This window comes from Vipera ursinii, assembly GCF_947247035.1.
Source record: "Vipera ursinii genome assembly, chromosome: 1".
Taxonomy (NCBI): Eukaryota; Metazoa; Chordata; class Lepidosauria; order Squamata; family Viperidae; genus Vipera; species Vipera ursinii.
In genome coordinates this window covers 67,381,940-67,397,294 of record NC_139512.1, presented here as the reverse complement: position 1 = coordinate 67,397,294, position 15,355 = coordinate 67,381,940, and the positions used below count along the sequence as shown (strand labels likewise).

Here is a 15,355-nt window from a genome sequence, read left to right as displayed (position 1 = left end):
GCAATGATCCCACAATTAGTTCCTATCTGACTGAGTAGGTGACCAGAAACAGAAGAGGTTAGAGTGTCTGTCACCTTTCTTTTACTTTGTAAATGAACCATTTAAAAAAAAAACTCTGCCAAAGCAAAGAATAGTATTGAAATTCTTACGTTTTATTTCCATGTCTTTCACCCATCGTTCCCAGAATTCTTTTTGTGTTGAGGTCCAGTATAAACAATCCAGGAGATTTTGACTGAAAATGTTAGTCCAGATACCTACAAGACCAACCACATTGAAGACATTGCATTAACTCAAATTATAGTCCATCTCAACTGTATCAAAAGATATAGGCTCATTAGACTGAGAAACTGTTATAAATATTTATTACTGCCAGCTAATTAAATACTGTAGACACAATTTACAATTCTCTGTGGGTGCACTGGATCTTTGGAACCATCTTCCGGTTGAGCTCCGGATGGTGCCCGATCTCCGCTCCTTCCGGCGCGATCTTAAAACCCATCTTTTTGAACAAGCTGGCCTGGCCTGATGGGACGGGGTTGGATTTTATAAATGGATTTTAACTGTTAATCTGTATTAATTTATTATGGGCACTGTTTAATTACTTTTTAATAATTTTTAATTTTTGTTTTTATGTATTGCCCTGTTCACCGCCCTGAGTCCTTTGGGAGAAGGGCGGTATACAAATTAAATAAATAAATAAATAAATAAATAAATAAATAAATAAATAAATAAATAAATAAATAAATAAATAAATTTAGCACCACAGTATTAACAAAACCATTATGGTTAATAAGATTATTGTAATAGTGTCATATCCACTGTTAACACATTAACAAAGCACAAGCATTGAGTTTAGCTAATGTACTATAGCCAAACAAATAAACAAAGCATATTATGGTTTAAAATGATGGCACATTATGCTAGGACAATGGTCCCCTAATCAGATTGAATACAAAGCACCCAGCCTCATTTTAATCTAATCTATTATGCTATACAAACCCAGTCATTATGACAAGAATAAAAATAGGTGACTCTAGTACAACACAGCTGGAGAACCTAAAGTAAATCCTAACAGGAGTCAAAAGCCAGGAATAGCAAAACCAAAGCAACTACCTTTTCACTAGATGTTTATCCAATCATCTTAGATTTGCACAATGCATCAAGCTAAATTATGATTGGCTGGTTTGAGGTTCAGGTATGTGAAGTGCGCACAGTTTCTCTATTTTTCACCCACCTTTTCCATTCATACCTCCAGTCAGATTCACAGCATTGTGACACAAGCTCCATTCTTTGGTATTTGCAGTGTGATTTCATACACACATGCCTCAAAATTGCTGTTTGCAGCACAACACTGACTCCATCTTTTTCTTTTTTTCTTTTTCTTTTTGTTGATTGACAAAAATGGGAAGCCTCAGTAGTTTACCTATGCAAGTATCCATACACCCCCACCTATCTTTCTTTCTCTGGCTACCTCTCTCTCCATATAATTGTCCCTCTTTAGCCCTGCCTCCAAGCAATCTGTTTCTTGAAGCCCAACTATGTTTGTGAGGGAAACAAGGACGGAACCTGAAGGATGAAGATTTCCTTGTCCCTAATTGCCTATTTCACACAATACTCTCTGGACCCCCAAGTGACGACACTGTTGCCAGAATGAGCCTTGGGAATGAAAAAGTATAGTCCAGATCCTGGCTGCTGAAAGCAGTATAAATGAAACCCAAATGCAAATTAGCATAGGATGCATTTCTGAATTGATAATATAGAAATTGACTTTGGTCTAATGGCTGACTCTCATAGCCTTCTTCCACTTGGCACTTTCTGGTAATTGGTTGGAAATTAAGGAAATTGTGATCCAACAGATCTGAAGGGCATTCAGTTTGGGAACATTGCAATGTTCAGTATTTTCATCTGGTATGTGTTTACAATAACAGTGTAAGACTCTGCCATAACACTGTAAAATAGATTGGTCTGAGAGAGAATGAGGACTCCAAGTCACTCAGCAATCTCTTATGGCTGAGAGTAGACTAGAACCTAGATGCCCCTGGTCTTAATCCTAATCCAATACCTCAAGCTCTACATCAGACAGGCCCTTGTGGAGGGATTGCCTGTATGCACTCCAGTGTTCCAAATTAAAATTTTATACATGTTATTATTCATTTATTTATAGTAAATTAAGAAAAAACATTAGGAAAAAAATTTAAGAAAAAACATTAAGAAAACCAAGATCATGGCATCTGCCCTCTCAATTCCTGCCAAATAGATGGGGAAGAAATGGAGATTTTATTTTACTGGGCTCCAAGATTACCGTAGACAGGGACTGCAGCCAAGAAATTAAAAGACACTTGCTCCTGGGGAGGAAAGCCATGGCAAATCTAGACAGCACACTAAAAAAGCAGAGACATCACCCTGCCAACAAAAGTGCATATAGTCAAGGCTATGGTCTTCCCAGTTACAATGTATGGCTGTGAAAGTTGGACCATAAGAAAGGCTGAGTGCCAAAGAATTGAGACCTTTCAACTATGGTGCTGGAGAAGACTCCTGCGAGTCCCTTGGAGTGCAAGGCGATCAAACCGGTCAGTCCTAGAGGAGATCAACCCTGACTGCTCTTTAGAAGGCCAGATTCTGAAGTTGAAACTCAAATACTTTGGCCACCTAATGAGAAGGAAGGACTCACTGGAGAAGAGCCTAATGCTGGGAAAGGTTGAGGGCAAGAGAAGAAGGGGACGACAGAAAATGAGGTGGCTGGATGGAGTCACTGAAGCAGTAGGCATGAGCCTAAATGGACTCCAGAAGATGGTAGGGTACAGGAAGGCCTGGAGGAACATTGGTCATGTTGGGTCAGACACGACTTCACAACTAACAACATTTATAGTAATGGAACCCAGCACTGGACAGGGAGTTGGCCAAGACTAAGTATATTTCTTCCAATGCTGTGAAGCAACTCATGAAAGCAATTTATTGGTGACAAAGGGAGCAGTAGGAAATGTTTTATTCAATGCCCTACATATGTCAATGCTGTATGCTGAGATTAAACAGAATATAAGAACACAATCTATGAAAAGTACATTGATCACAAAAACTCAGTATGAGTCTTGTACAGATTCATAATCTTACATGCTCTTTCTCTCTCTCTCTCTCTCTGTCTCTCTCGTATAATATATACACTATGCACTATATATACATACACACACACACATACACGCACACACACACACACACATATATACTATATATGTAGTATTATTATTGCTATTATAAACAACATGAGAAGACTACTTATTCACTGGAATATTGACACAATGGAGCTCTGAGCGCGTTGGAGTAAAAAGGCTAGAAATCTAAGGCTGCCCATGAAGACAGGATCTTTTCAAGATTTCCCTGATAAGTTCTTATAATTAAACAGATCACCTTCCAGATAGCAAATCCGGGACTCTGGGATCTTCTTCACCACCCTTCCCATGAAGAATTCTCTATCAAAATCCTCTGAGCGAATCTGTGCACCATATTTTAGGAAACTCACTTCATAAGGGTTGAACTCCAGCCATTCTGCAACAAAGGGATACACAAAAGAGTGAAAGCTTGGTTGGCTACTGATCCAAAGATGAAATTGGACATAGCATATAAGTGTTGCTTGAGCAGGGTCCACAAGATTGTCTGAGACACTACACATCCTCTTCATGACTGATTTCCTTGTTACCTTCTGGGAGGAAGCTCGGTGGTATCTGAAGCAGAACATCCAGATTCAGTCATTGTTTCATTCCATATTCTAAACTCTAAAGCTTCCTTTTTCAATTATTTATTCAAGATGGACAGTGATTAATATTTAGATGTTATTTATATGTAATGGTGTACATATGTACATACATATGTTGTATGTCAGAACCTTGTCTTTCTATGGGCAAGGGGTTTCTTGTTCTTTTCGGGTTCTGCCATTCTCCTGAGGGGAAGGGGGAAGCTTGGGGCTGCTGATGTGTATTTCCTTTGCTCTATTCCTTACTCTATTCCTCTTTGATGTTTCTCCATTGGGATGAGAATGGAACATGCCTCCAGCCATCTGCCTTATCTCCAGGCGCAGAAGATGCAGCGCAGAGAGATCAAACAGCCTTGGAAGCGGCGCCTTATCGCCCTGTTCTCACAGCGTTTTCACACCTGCAGATTGAACCGTCCAGATGGACAGTTGAGGAGGGATTAAAATTGAGTATTTGACCTATTGATTCACGTGGGAAACCTTCAGATCCTGCCTTCTATTCCTGCTGTCAACATCTCCCAATAAAAGTTCCTTTTGAAATGATGTCCATTTCAAGAGTTCTGCTTTCTTAGTAGGACTGATTGAGCAGATCCTTACATTGTATATGGCATGTTTAAATATCTGTTATGTACAGTATGTTTACACTTTGAGAGCAAGCAACTAAATTTCATTTTTAATGTCTGCCAATGTGCCCAGAGTAAAATAATGACAATAAAAGTTATCTAATTAATCTAATTAAATCAGAAAAAAGAAAGAAAGAAAGAAAGAAAGAAAGAACCTCCAGAGAGATTTCTTGTAGAAAAAAAATAGCATCAAACAACCATCTTGTCCCAATTACCCTGATAAATTTTGTGACATCTACAACAAATCTAAGTGCAAAACATGAGAAGTTTGTATTCAAAGAACAACTTGCATCACTATGTTTATAAAAATAGAGAACAATGAAAAGCTGTTTAAGGGAATAATTTATAGTCCTTTAAATACTTATTCAAATCTTATGCATAAGTTTCTAAAAGAAAATTTCTGGAACTACCTGTAATCCCTAGCCGATAAAAGATAATATCGTTTCCTCTTACTCAGATATAGATTTGAATCATTAGCTTTCAACATACAGTACTATGTTTTTGGAGGTTAGACGTGGATGCTAAAAAAAAAGGCCTACCGTAGTTTCCGGCGTATAAGACGACTTTTTAACCCATGAAAATCTTCTCAAAAGTCAAGGGTCGTCTTATACGCCAGGTGCTGAAACTTTAGGGACAGGGCTGGCTGGAAAACCTGGAGCGGATCTTCCATTTAGTCTGTGCAGGGAAAGCGGGACCAATTGGAGTAGAAGCTGCAGTCTGTGATTTTTACAGGCTGGAGTCTGGGCTTCTTTCCTTCTAAAGTTGAAGAGCAGCTGTAGGCAGGTGGGGAATGCAAGAGCAACTTGAAAGGCAGGTGGGGAATGCATAGCCAGAGCAGCAGCTTAGCTCTAAGGACACATTTGACTCAGGAACTGGGCAGGCTGGCTGGAAAACCTGGAGCGGATCTCCCATTTGGTCTTTTTTTTTAATCCCATTTATATCCCTCCCTTCTCCGAAGACTCAGGGCGGCTTACAATTTAAAGCACAAATCAACGTGCTTAGCAATAGCCTTCATTCTATGTATATGCCTGCTTATTAGATCTTTCACCCCCCCACCCCACCCCCCACAAGCAGCATTATTACAAAGTCAGCTTATTGCTCCCAACAATCTGAGTCCTCATTTTACCTACCTCGGAAGGATGGAAGGCTGACTCAACCTTGAACCTGGTGGGATGAGAACCTGCACTAATTGCAGGCAGCTGGTGCTACTTAAGGCTCTGCGCAGGGAAAGCTTTAGAGTGAATTAGGAAAAGTGAAAAAGTGAATTAGGAAAATAGTAAACGGTTGCTGGAATTGGGTATGTGTAGTTTAACGAAGAGAAGGGTGAGGGGTGACATGATAGCAGTGATCCAATATCTCAGGGGCTGCCACAAATAAGAGGGAGCCAAGCTATTCTCCAAAGCACCTGAAAGCAGGACAAGAAGCAATGGATGGAAACTAGTCAAGGAGAGAAGCAACCTAGAACAAAGGAGAAACTTCCTGACAGTTAGAACAATTAACCAGTGGAAAAACCTGCCTCCAGAAGTGGTGAATGCTCCAACACTGGAAGTTTTTAAGAAGAGACTGGACAGCCATTTGTCTGAAATGGTATAGGGTTTCCTGCCTTAGCAGGGTGTTGGACTAGATGACCTCCAAGGTCCCTTCCAACTTATTATTATTATTATTATTATTATTATTATTATTATTATTATTATTATTATTATTATTATAATATTATTATTATGATGATGATGATGATGATGATGATGATGTTTAATCCACTTGCACTGTTTTATGTTTACATGTTTGATGACAAACAGCCTTATGTTTATGTGACAGTTTTCCTACTAAGTACCTGCATGTCATAAGCATTTGAATTAAAATTACCATATTAAAATCAAATCTGATGTTTTTTAATTTTTATTTGGTGTGCATTGGAAGAGGGGTAGTCTTATACGGCGAGTATAGCCCAAACCCTATAATTTAACAGGAAATGTAGGGGGTCGTCTTATATGCCCAGTCGTCTTATACGCCGGAAAATACGGTAGTTGCTCAGCAAAAACAGAAGCAGGTCTTTTTAAAAAAATATTGATGTAGAGGAGAACAGTTTTCATTATTCTAAATAACAATGCAAGCAGAGATAACTTAGTTCAGGACAGGAAACTGGTTCGCTGCTGGATGTTTGCAGCTTCAACTCTTATCAGTGCAAATTGTGACCTAAAACATCTCTAACCTATCAATAGCTTAAATATTACAGTATTACATTTTTCTTTGATTTCCTGCACGATCTTGATGAAGTTGGGCAGAACTGAGTATAATGCAACCTTTTCTATACAATCCAGGTAGAAGTACTCTAAGAGATTCGTGATAAATAGGAAGTACTTGTACTACTAAATTCAAGGTCAACATTTCATGCACTTCCCTTTTTCTCCTCTCTTCCAATGCCTATAGCATGCAACCAAAACCTATATTTCCACAGTGGAGAGACTGATATGTGAGTACCCACCTCTAAAGTCAAAAGTGCTGACATGATCCTGTTTGACATTTATGGCTGTATAAATAGGAAAGGGGTTCTGCCCCTGATTCAAAGCCTGTTGCTGGTCTGAGAGCTTACCGAGATTCATCTTCAAATAAAGGGAAACAAAATAAATATTTTAACATATGCATCATTCAATAGAAGAGAATACATGTAGCTCAGTGTTAAACTGTGAAATCCTTGATATTCTCTGAGCCTGATAGTTTGTTTGCAGATGTTTCATTACCCAACTATATAACATCATCAGTGCTCGGAAGTGTGAGGCAACCCACACTCACCAGCACAGATGATGTTACATGATGTCACATTCCTGCTTCAATAGGAAAAACTAGGGATCACATCTCTGCTGCATAACAAATAATTAACATACTCCATTGTGGAACAAAGCTTCCTGAATGAGGGCCCAGAGTGCTGTAAAAGATGAAAGATGACCAGCTTTGATCCGCTTAGTTAGCTCCTTGTGATATTGCTTCAATCTTTCAATAGAAATAATATTATTTTTGTCCTTCATCAACTGTCTTTTCATATTTCTGATATGGTCGTCGAAACTTTGATGTGACCAGTCAGTATGATGATACAAATTTGTCAGTGTCCTGCAGTAGTGGGAAAAATGATATTTAATAAAATAAAAAAAATTCTCCACTATTATATATTCATAGTATATTTACTAGCATTTTAGAAACTGGTTCAAAATATCCTGTTCTTGTAAAGTGATAAATCTGATATCAGTATCTATTTTTCAAGTTGAATTGCCCAAAGAATTCAACCCACATGGTTTCAATTAACTCTTTGGACACATATTTTGAAATAGAAGAATTTACTCTTGTCCTTTATTAAATGCAGACATATGGTGGACATGGACAATTCAATTCTAATTATACTTATAATGACCTTTAACCCCAATGTGAACCTCATCTTTTTTCTGGCTGAAAGATTCTCAACATTTAATCCAGCCTTCAATAATATTGTTGAATCATTTTACATTCAGAATTGGGGTGTGAGATATTTCTGCTCCACCAAGGAATCCCTCCCATTCTTTCTGCTCAGTAGAACATTGACTTTCATAGTCCTAGTCTAATGAAGGAGTACAGAGAGTGAAGTCCCAAAAGTACTCATCATGGTAAAGCATGCTGAATGATTTATTTTTCTAACTGAGTTTATTTCCACAGACATAATGTTCTCAGCATTGGGCCCAGTATAATTGGAATTCTAATTAAATGTAACACATTTTTCTTAGCTTTTACCATGTTGATCCAGAAGCACTGGTGATATATGTAATGCAATCCAAAAGATTCAGTTTCTGGAAGGCTGAGAGATGAGCATATAATGATGTCATGGCTCTGATACCACCTCCAGTTGCCACAAGAGCGATCACTGGGACCTGTTAGAAATATATACAGTCACTTCATCAATAATATAAACAGTAACTTTGGCCATAGTATAGTCTTAGATTCTAGAAAAAAATTCCAAGTTATCTTTTAATAGATCAAATTGGCAGTTCCAGTTTCCAGTGGGGAAAATGGCAGCTTAACCGTCTCCAAAGGGAAACAATGTCACAGCTTTTTTCACCTCCAGTTATTGAGAGAGGATGCTTTTTCTTCCTCTAGATTTAAGAAGGAAACATGAAATTAACATATGTCCTTCATACTGTCACGCTTCATGACTAAGTCGTAGAAACAGAGTTTTCCCCCGATTGGTTAGTGAATTGAGCAACAGGTAGTGAGTTCAGGTGAGTTCACAACTGTATCACAGCCTAAATTTATGAGTACTAAAACTGACATTCCTCATTTTAATGCAATTTTTGGATTATAATTTCTTCTTCAGTTAAAGATTTTGTTTAAATATGTGTGTTTGGTGATTGTCATTATTTCAGGGACTATAATATTTAGAAATGTCTGACAACTTTATTGATTTTTGCTTGCCTCACAAAAACTACACAAAAGAGATTAAAATAAAATAAAACATTTTTTTAAATTTAAAATGGAAAAAGTAGCTTTTTTTTGAAAGAGTGAATTGAAAAAACTCTTGTGTAGGAAAGCTGTCTTGTTTACATATCATTTATAAAACAAAACCTTGAAGGTTAACTACCAGAGCACAAGACGGCTACTTTAAAGAAAATGTTTGATTTATGGAATGTGAAGAGAACTTTTTACTGGAACCAGAAGTTACAACTGAAGATGAACAAATCCTTCTGGAAACAATTGAGATGGATTCACTGGATTACAAATGGAATTAGATGTTCATTCAAACATTGAAAAGGACATTGTGGACTTCTCTTTCAAATTGAAATATAAGAAATTTATTGGAGTTACTTCATGAAAATTGCAAGTGGACTTGAAAGATGATAAAAATTTCAATAAAAGAGGAAAAGATACTAAAAGAAAACAGGAGTCAGAATTTTATTTATGGGATTTAAGAATGATTGGGAGTAAAAAGAAAAATATAAAATTGGTTTATCTGACTATCTAAATAATGAGCTTATTTTTTATGATGATATTGAATGGTTATATGGATTGGATACTGTTGGGGTTTTTTAGAAATATCTAATGAGGTAGTAGATGAGTTTTTGACATCTACATAAAGGGAAATTATTTTTGATAATGTTTTTTTTTGTAATATTTAATTGTTAAGAAAGGCATGAGAGGAACATAGACTAAATGGACAAGAGGGATATATATTTATGTCATTAGGTATTTTTGCTCATTTTGACTGGATCTAGGCTAAGTAATAAAGAGAGCTGAAGATTTAGATATGCATTTAAAAGTTTATAAAGTTTTGGCTTCTAAATAAGCAGCTGGACAAACCTCTGCAATTTTCTTGACAAGATTTTTCAGAAGTGATTTGCAATTGCTTCTTTCCTAAGGCTGAGAGAGTGACTGGCCTAAATTCATCCAGCTGGCTTCGTATTTAGTGAAGACCTAGAATTTACACTTTCTGAGTTTCTAATCTAGTGCCTTAACCACTAGACCAGACTGGCTCTCTTTATAGTCAGCTTACATGTAGGATCAAACTATATACAAACAGAGGTTTAGATCTGTGCAGATCCAAAATGGCTATCCAGAACAAAGCTGATTTCTAGAAATCCAGTATGGCTTCCATTTTGTGCCCAGACAACATAACATACCTCAATCTCTGTTAGAATCATACACATGGCAGCTCTTGAACTTACATTTTCAATCTAACATGCTGTGCAAGCACAGTTATGTTTGGCAATAACATGATGGTAATTAATTAACATGCAAATAATTACAAGATGTCCACATACCTCATCCTCTCGTAACTCCTCTCCTAGATTAAAAAGCTTATATAGGGCATCTGCAGCAACCTTTTTCCTTTTGTGCAGATAATCCTGCTCATCAGGACAAAGCTCATAACCCAAACGCACATCAAGATTTTGTGACCTGGGACACAGAAATAGCCACATCACTGCTAAGCATAGACTAGATGTCAGATCATTTAAACAATAATGCAGTTAGCTGAATATCAATTCACAACTTACAGGCATTTACCAGATATGGTGTCAGGTCTGTATGGGAATCAAAATCAGCCCCATGCCAATCAGTTGGGGATTGCTGGATGCTCTTCATTGCACTAAGCCTTAATTTCCTCCTTCTTCAATGGATTTGTTTAATGCAAAGGGAGCACCTCAGGAGGAAGTCCAGCCTTAGAGCATTGGAGTATGCCCAGCAATACCACCAATTAATTCATGGGTAGCCAACTGGCTTCTCATGTTGATATGAAGTTATATCTGAAGCCTACAGCAGATTAGACTACAGTTAGAAAAACCAAGTTCTCATTCAGGGAGTATTGAACTGGAGAATAGTTGAATGGTCAGAAGCTACATCTCAACTTCTTAACTACAGGAAGGGTTGTGGGTGAATTTTTCCTTTTCCTTTTCAGGGTTTGGGAAAATTGTTTAAGGCTTTAGGGAAACTCTCTGTGAAAAGTTTAAGGGCAAAGATGAGACACAGAGGGAAACTATTCTCCTTCCCACTTTTCAGACCACCAAAGCAGAGTGAAATCAAAGCAGTGAAATAAGGTAGTTTTGCTACTGAATTTCTGAAGAAGTACGAACGAGATACTAGGGAATTGCATGCAAGCCACAAATGGTGCACATGTCATTTATGTGAGGATAAACTGTCTTTCCTTTGCATTCACTCAGTGTATTAACTATGCCAAAAAAGAAAATACCTTACCAGTCCATTACCTGGAGATACAGTTCCAAGGTACTGCCCTAAAAGGCAAAAAAACACGCCTTAGTGAAGACAGTGAATCTGGACTAAAAAGGGGTAGAGGGACAAATAAGTTGGGCATATGAAAAAAACAATAACCAAATGAACTCTTTAGATTTGTTCGACTGAGGAGGCATAAGAGTGCTTATAATCATTTTATCAATCAATAAAGAAACTCAGAAAGTGCCATATTAGACATATTCTTGAAATTTCAGTAATTCGTATTTTGAAGCCAGAATAGAGCTTCTAGTGTGTTGCTCCCTACTTCAAAATAAGAGATTTCTATTTGCTCATTGAAATCATTGATTGTGTAGTTTATGTATGAACTACATAATGTATGTATGCATGAACTACACAATATTATGTATGAATATTATGAATATTATGTGTGAATATTGTGTATGATTATATGCATATAATATTATGTATGAACTATATTATGTACCGTAGTTTATGAAGTAGTTGATTTCTGACCAGCAGTCAGTTATATTGAATAGCAACCTTTTGTGTTGCTGTTTTTTTAAAAAAAACAATATCAGGAAAGGTGATCATTCATTTTAAGAATCAAAACTTGCCTTCCCCATTGGTAATTCAACTTTGACTTGATAGCCAACTGGAAGCAGTTTCAAAGGCAGAATTAAAGAATAATCAGAATCACTGTCCTCGTTAGGTAAAATGTTCTGGGAAGAAAAAAAAGATGAGCCAAATGAAAAAGATCTATACTACAAATGAAGATTACTTATTGTTTAATGGTGATCATGATAATGATGATTAGCTGGCCTTTCAGTCACTGAATGAACTTTTCATTCAAGAAAATTCCAGGCAAGTTAAAGTTTTACATCAAAAAAAAAAACCTAGCTGAATCTGAAAATTCTTGAACCTCAAGAATTGTTTGGACTCTTTTCTTCTATTTTCCTTTAACTTTTCTGAACGTTCATTAAATTTACAGTAATTCTTGCTGGCTCAGCAGAAACCTTTATGCCATCTAGCACAAATCTTGGATAAAGAAATGTACGTATTCAACAGCTATATGGAAACAGACTGTCGCATCGTATTTTGGCTACCTTTTTCAAATTATTTTAAAAAGGGAAGACAAGAAAATAGCAAACCACAAAAATGAAGAGTGAAGATGGCAAGAATAACAAGACCAGATGGGGGGAAAAACCCAACGCACATAATCTAAAAGTGCCCACTTGCTAAAGACCTGGGTGAAAACCCAAATCTTCAAGACCCTTTGAAACATCAGCAGGATGGTACTGATGGCTATTTATTTGTTGCTACACTATAACCCAATGAATAATTGAGCATCCATGGAAAAGGGATACATTCATACTTATTTTCCTGTGCTGCTGTGGGTACATGATAACTGAGACAATTACCTGAGTTTTAACTTTTAGTACTGGTCCAAAGCTTTTTATGCAATGAAAGCGGAAGGAATATAAATTTGTGCTTGTCTTCTGTGTTCCTTCATAAGATTGTTGGACTGAAAAGACCACATTTTTATTGGCTAAAATAAAACAATACATAATAAATTAGACATTATATATTTATGCTTCCAAAAATGTGTTGTTGAACACTTTATTTTAGCATGGAGGCTTGTTATTTTGTATTTATAAATAAATTATTGAACTGCATCCTTTGTCAAATGGATCAGACATACAGTAGACATAGAATCCCATGTCTCTTTCATACCTGCAATACAGCTTACAGCTGTAAGATTAGGTCAAAAGTCTTGCTAAAATTTAGATAATTTATAACCAGGTTTACATAAGTGAATATAGCCTGAATAACCTAATATCAGCTGATACATTAAACTGGCAGCACTTTTTTCTGTTTTCATAAATCTGATACAAAGAAAATACATCACTTTGAAAACATTGAACTCTACCTCAAATTCACATTTTGCCAATTGCCATTCACATTTTATAATTTGAATATAAAATTAAGGATTTTATTCACATTTCACACTACTTCCACTTTAATATTATTATTATTAATTTACTCAAAACTGAGCAACAAAAAAGTCAGCACATTTTTGAAAAATACTTTTAATACACACACCATATTAAATATTTTCCATGTGCAGTAATTAGTTTAAAATCATACTCTTTAAATATTCTCCACAGCCAGTGATGGCGAACCATTTTTTGTTTTTTTTAGAGATCGAGTGCCCAAACTGCAACCCAAAACCCACTTACTTATTGCTGGGTGCTGGGTGGGCGTGGCCAATTGGGTGGCCGTGGCTGTGGTGGTCATGGCCAACTGGGTGGGCATGGCTGGGATGGGCATGGCCACCTTGATGATCCTTGTGGAGAGAGACGCCTGTAAGGGCCAGGCAGGGCTGGGGGAGATCCAGGGGGGTCTCCGGTGGGTGGGGCTATGGGGTGGAGGCTCATCCTGTGGGATGAAGTTAGGCAGGGTGGGGGTGCCAATTGCTGCAGGGCAAGGCGAGGCGAGGCAGGTGCCAGGGCCGGGGCAGCTGCTGCTTGACACCATTGGCCCCTGCACACAGAGGCCAGCGAGCAGATGGGGGCTGACAGTGTTCATTAGCAGCCACAGCCTGCTGGCTGTCCTGCATCATGGCGAACTGGCCATGGAGCCTCATCAGCACAGGGTGAGATGGCCCTGGGACAGCCAGAAGGAAGCCTATACCTAGCCTAGGCCCCATCTGCTTGACAGCTCTGACGGGGGCGGCTGCTGGTGCTGCTCGGACCAGCCAACCATGCAGGGAATCAGGAGGAGGTGGAGGGGAAGACGGGGGTCTGGGCAGCTGGTACACGAGATCTGCTGACTCATCGGGCTACCAGCGAGCTGCCGAGGTGGCTCCAGTCCCCTGGCTGCCCCTCTACCTCCTCCTGCTTTCCTGCATGGTTGGCTGGTTGGAGCTGCAGCAGCGACACCCCTGTCAGAGCCGTCGCGAGGATGGGGCCCAAGCCGGGCAAGGGATTCCTACTAGCCATCCCAGGGCTGCCTCTGTCCGCTCTGATGGGGCTCTGTGGCCAGTTCACCATGATGCAGGACAGCTGGCAGGCTATGGCTGCTGACAGATACTGTTGGCCCCCATGCACTCGCTGGCCTCTGTGTGCAGGGACCAATGGTGTCAGGCAGCAGATCCGGAAACAAAGCTCTGCCATCCATCCTCACCCTGGTGGAGACAGCAGTGGGGGAAGGCAGGATCTGTCATACACCCACACTTTGCTGCTGCCACCCCACATAATCCTGTGTGCACCTCTGGGACAAGCGTGCGGGATGATGTGGGGTGGCAGTGGGGAGGGGTGGACGTGCACCATAGCTCACCTTCTCCCACCACTGCCCCCATCAGCGCAAGGATGGGCAGCACAGCTTCATTTCCAGATCTGCTTCCGGCCAGCCTAGCAATGCAGGGATCACCACCACCACCTCCTGCCCAGCCCCACACATTGCCCAGGCGCTGCTGCCCCATGAGGCTGGACAGTCGGTGTGCGAACGCTGCTTCGTTGGGGCCTGCTGAGGCCAGCAAGCAGCTGAGGCACCTCCAGACACCCGGCCACCCCTCATCCTCATCCTCCCCTACATGGCTGGCTGGTCAAGGGGCTTGGAGCAGCAGCCGCTGAAACTCACCACTGGTTGCTCATGCTCGCTCACTCAGTCACTCACTTTCTACACCAAATGCTGCTCACTCACTCTCCCGCCAAAACCTGCTCCTTTTATAGGTTTCCCTCACCCAGCCCAGATCTCTCAGCTATTCCCAGACTCCACATGCATGGAGAGGGGGAGTGGAGCAGCCCGGCCCTGTGTCCCTCTGTCTGTGGCAATAGTGCACATGCCCAAAGAGGGCTCTGCATGCCGCCTCTGGCATACGTACCATAGGTTCGCCACCATGGGACGATCAGGTTTGTGTTTTTAATAAAAGAGTATTTTACATATTAAATTACTTGATTAATCAGTCCAGGACTGCAACCTAATAATCCCTCTGCAGTTAAAGACTTGGCTCTTTGAGCTTTCTGGCCTGGACTGAGAGTATTAATTGGGGTTTTAATTGGATTTTAATTGGGGTTTTATATTTATTCAAGGTTTAAATGTAATTATTTTAACTGTTCTTAATTTTTGTAATTGTTGTATTGTTATTTTAAGAACCTTGTGAACTGCCCTGAGTCCTACGGGAGAAGGGCGGTATATAAGTCTAATAAAAATAAAGATAAAGTTAAAAGGAGTCTGGTAAAATACCAGCTGGTTATGTAAGACAAAAAGTCCCTAAAGA

The 15,355-nt window shown here is 39.2% G+C and overlaps 1 protein-coding gene across 1 annotated transcript in view; it reads right to left on the bottom strand.

Annotated features, from left to right (window-relative positions):
* The window catches only part of LOC310632428 (cytosolic phospholipase A2 beta-like), a gene marked incomplete at both ends in the record, with an annotated part of 39,376 nt that overhangs the window by 8,315 nt on the left and 15,706 nt on the right, over positions 1-15,355 (bottom strand). The window contains 9 exons of the mRNA XM_083349646.1: positions 150-254; positions 3,406-3,543; positions 6,854-6,971; positions 7,254-7,476; positions 8,128-8,264; positions 10,149-10,284; positions 11,080-11,117; positions 11,691-11,795; positions 12,495-12,622. Coding sequence (XP_083205772.1) covers positions 150-254; positions 3,406-3,543; positions 6,854-6,971; positions 7,254-7,476; positions 8,128-8,264; positions 10,149-10,284; positions 11,080-11,117; positions 11,691-11,795; positions 12,495-12,622 — 1,128 coding nt within the window. The remainder of the gene's footprint in view (positions 1-149; positions 255-3,405; positions 3,544-6,853; positions 6,972-7,253; positions 7,477-8,127; positions 8,265-10,148; positions 10,285-11,079; positions 11,118-11,690; positions 11,796-12,494; positions 12,623-15,355) is intronic.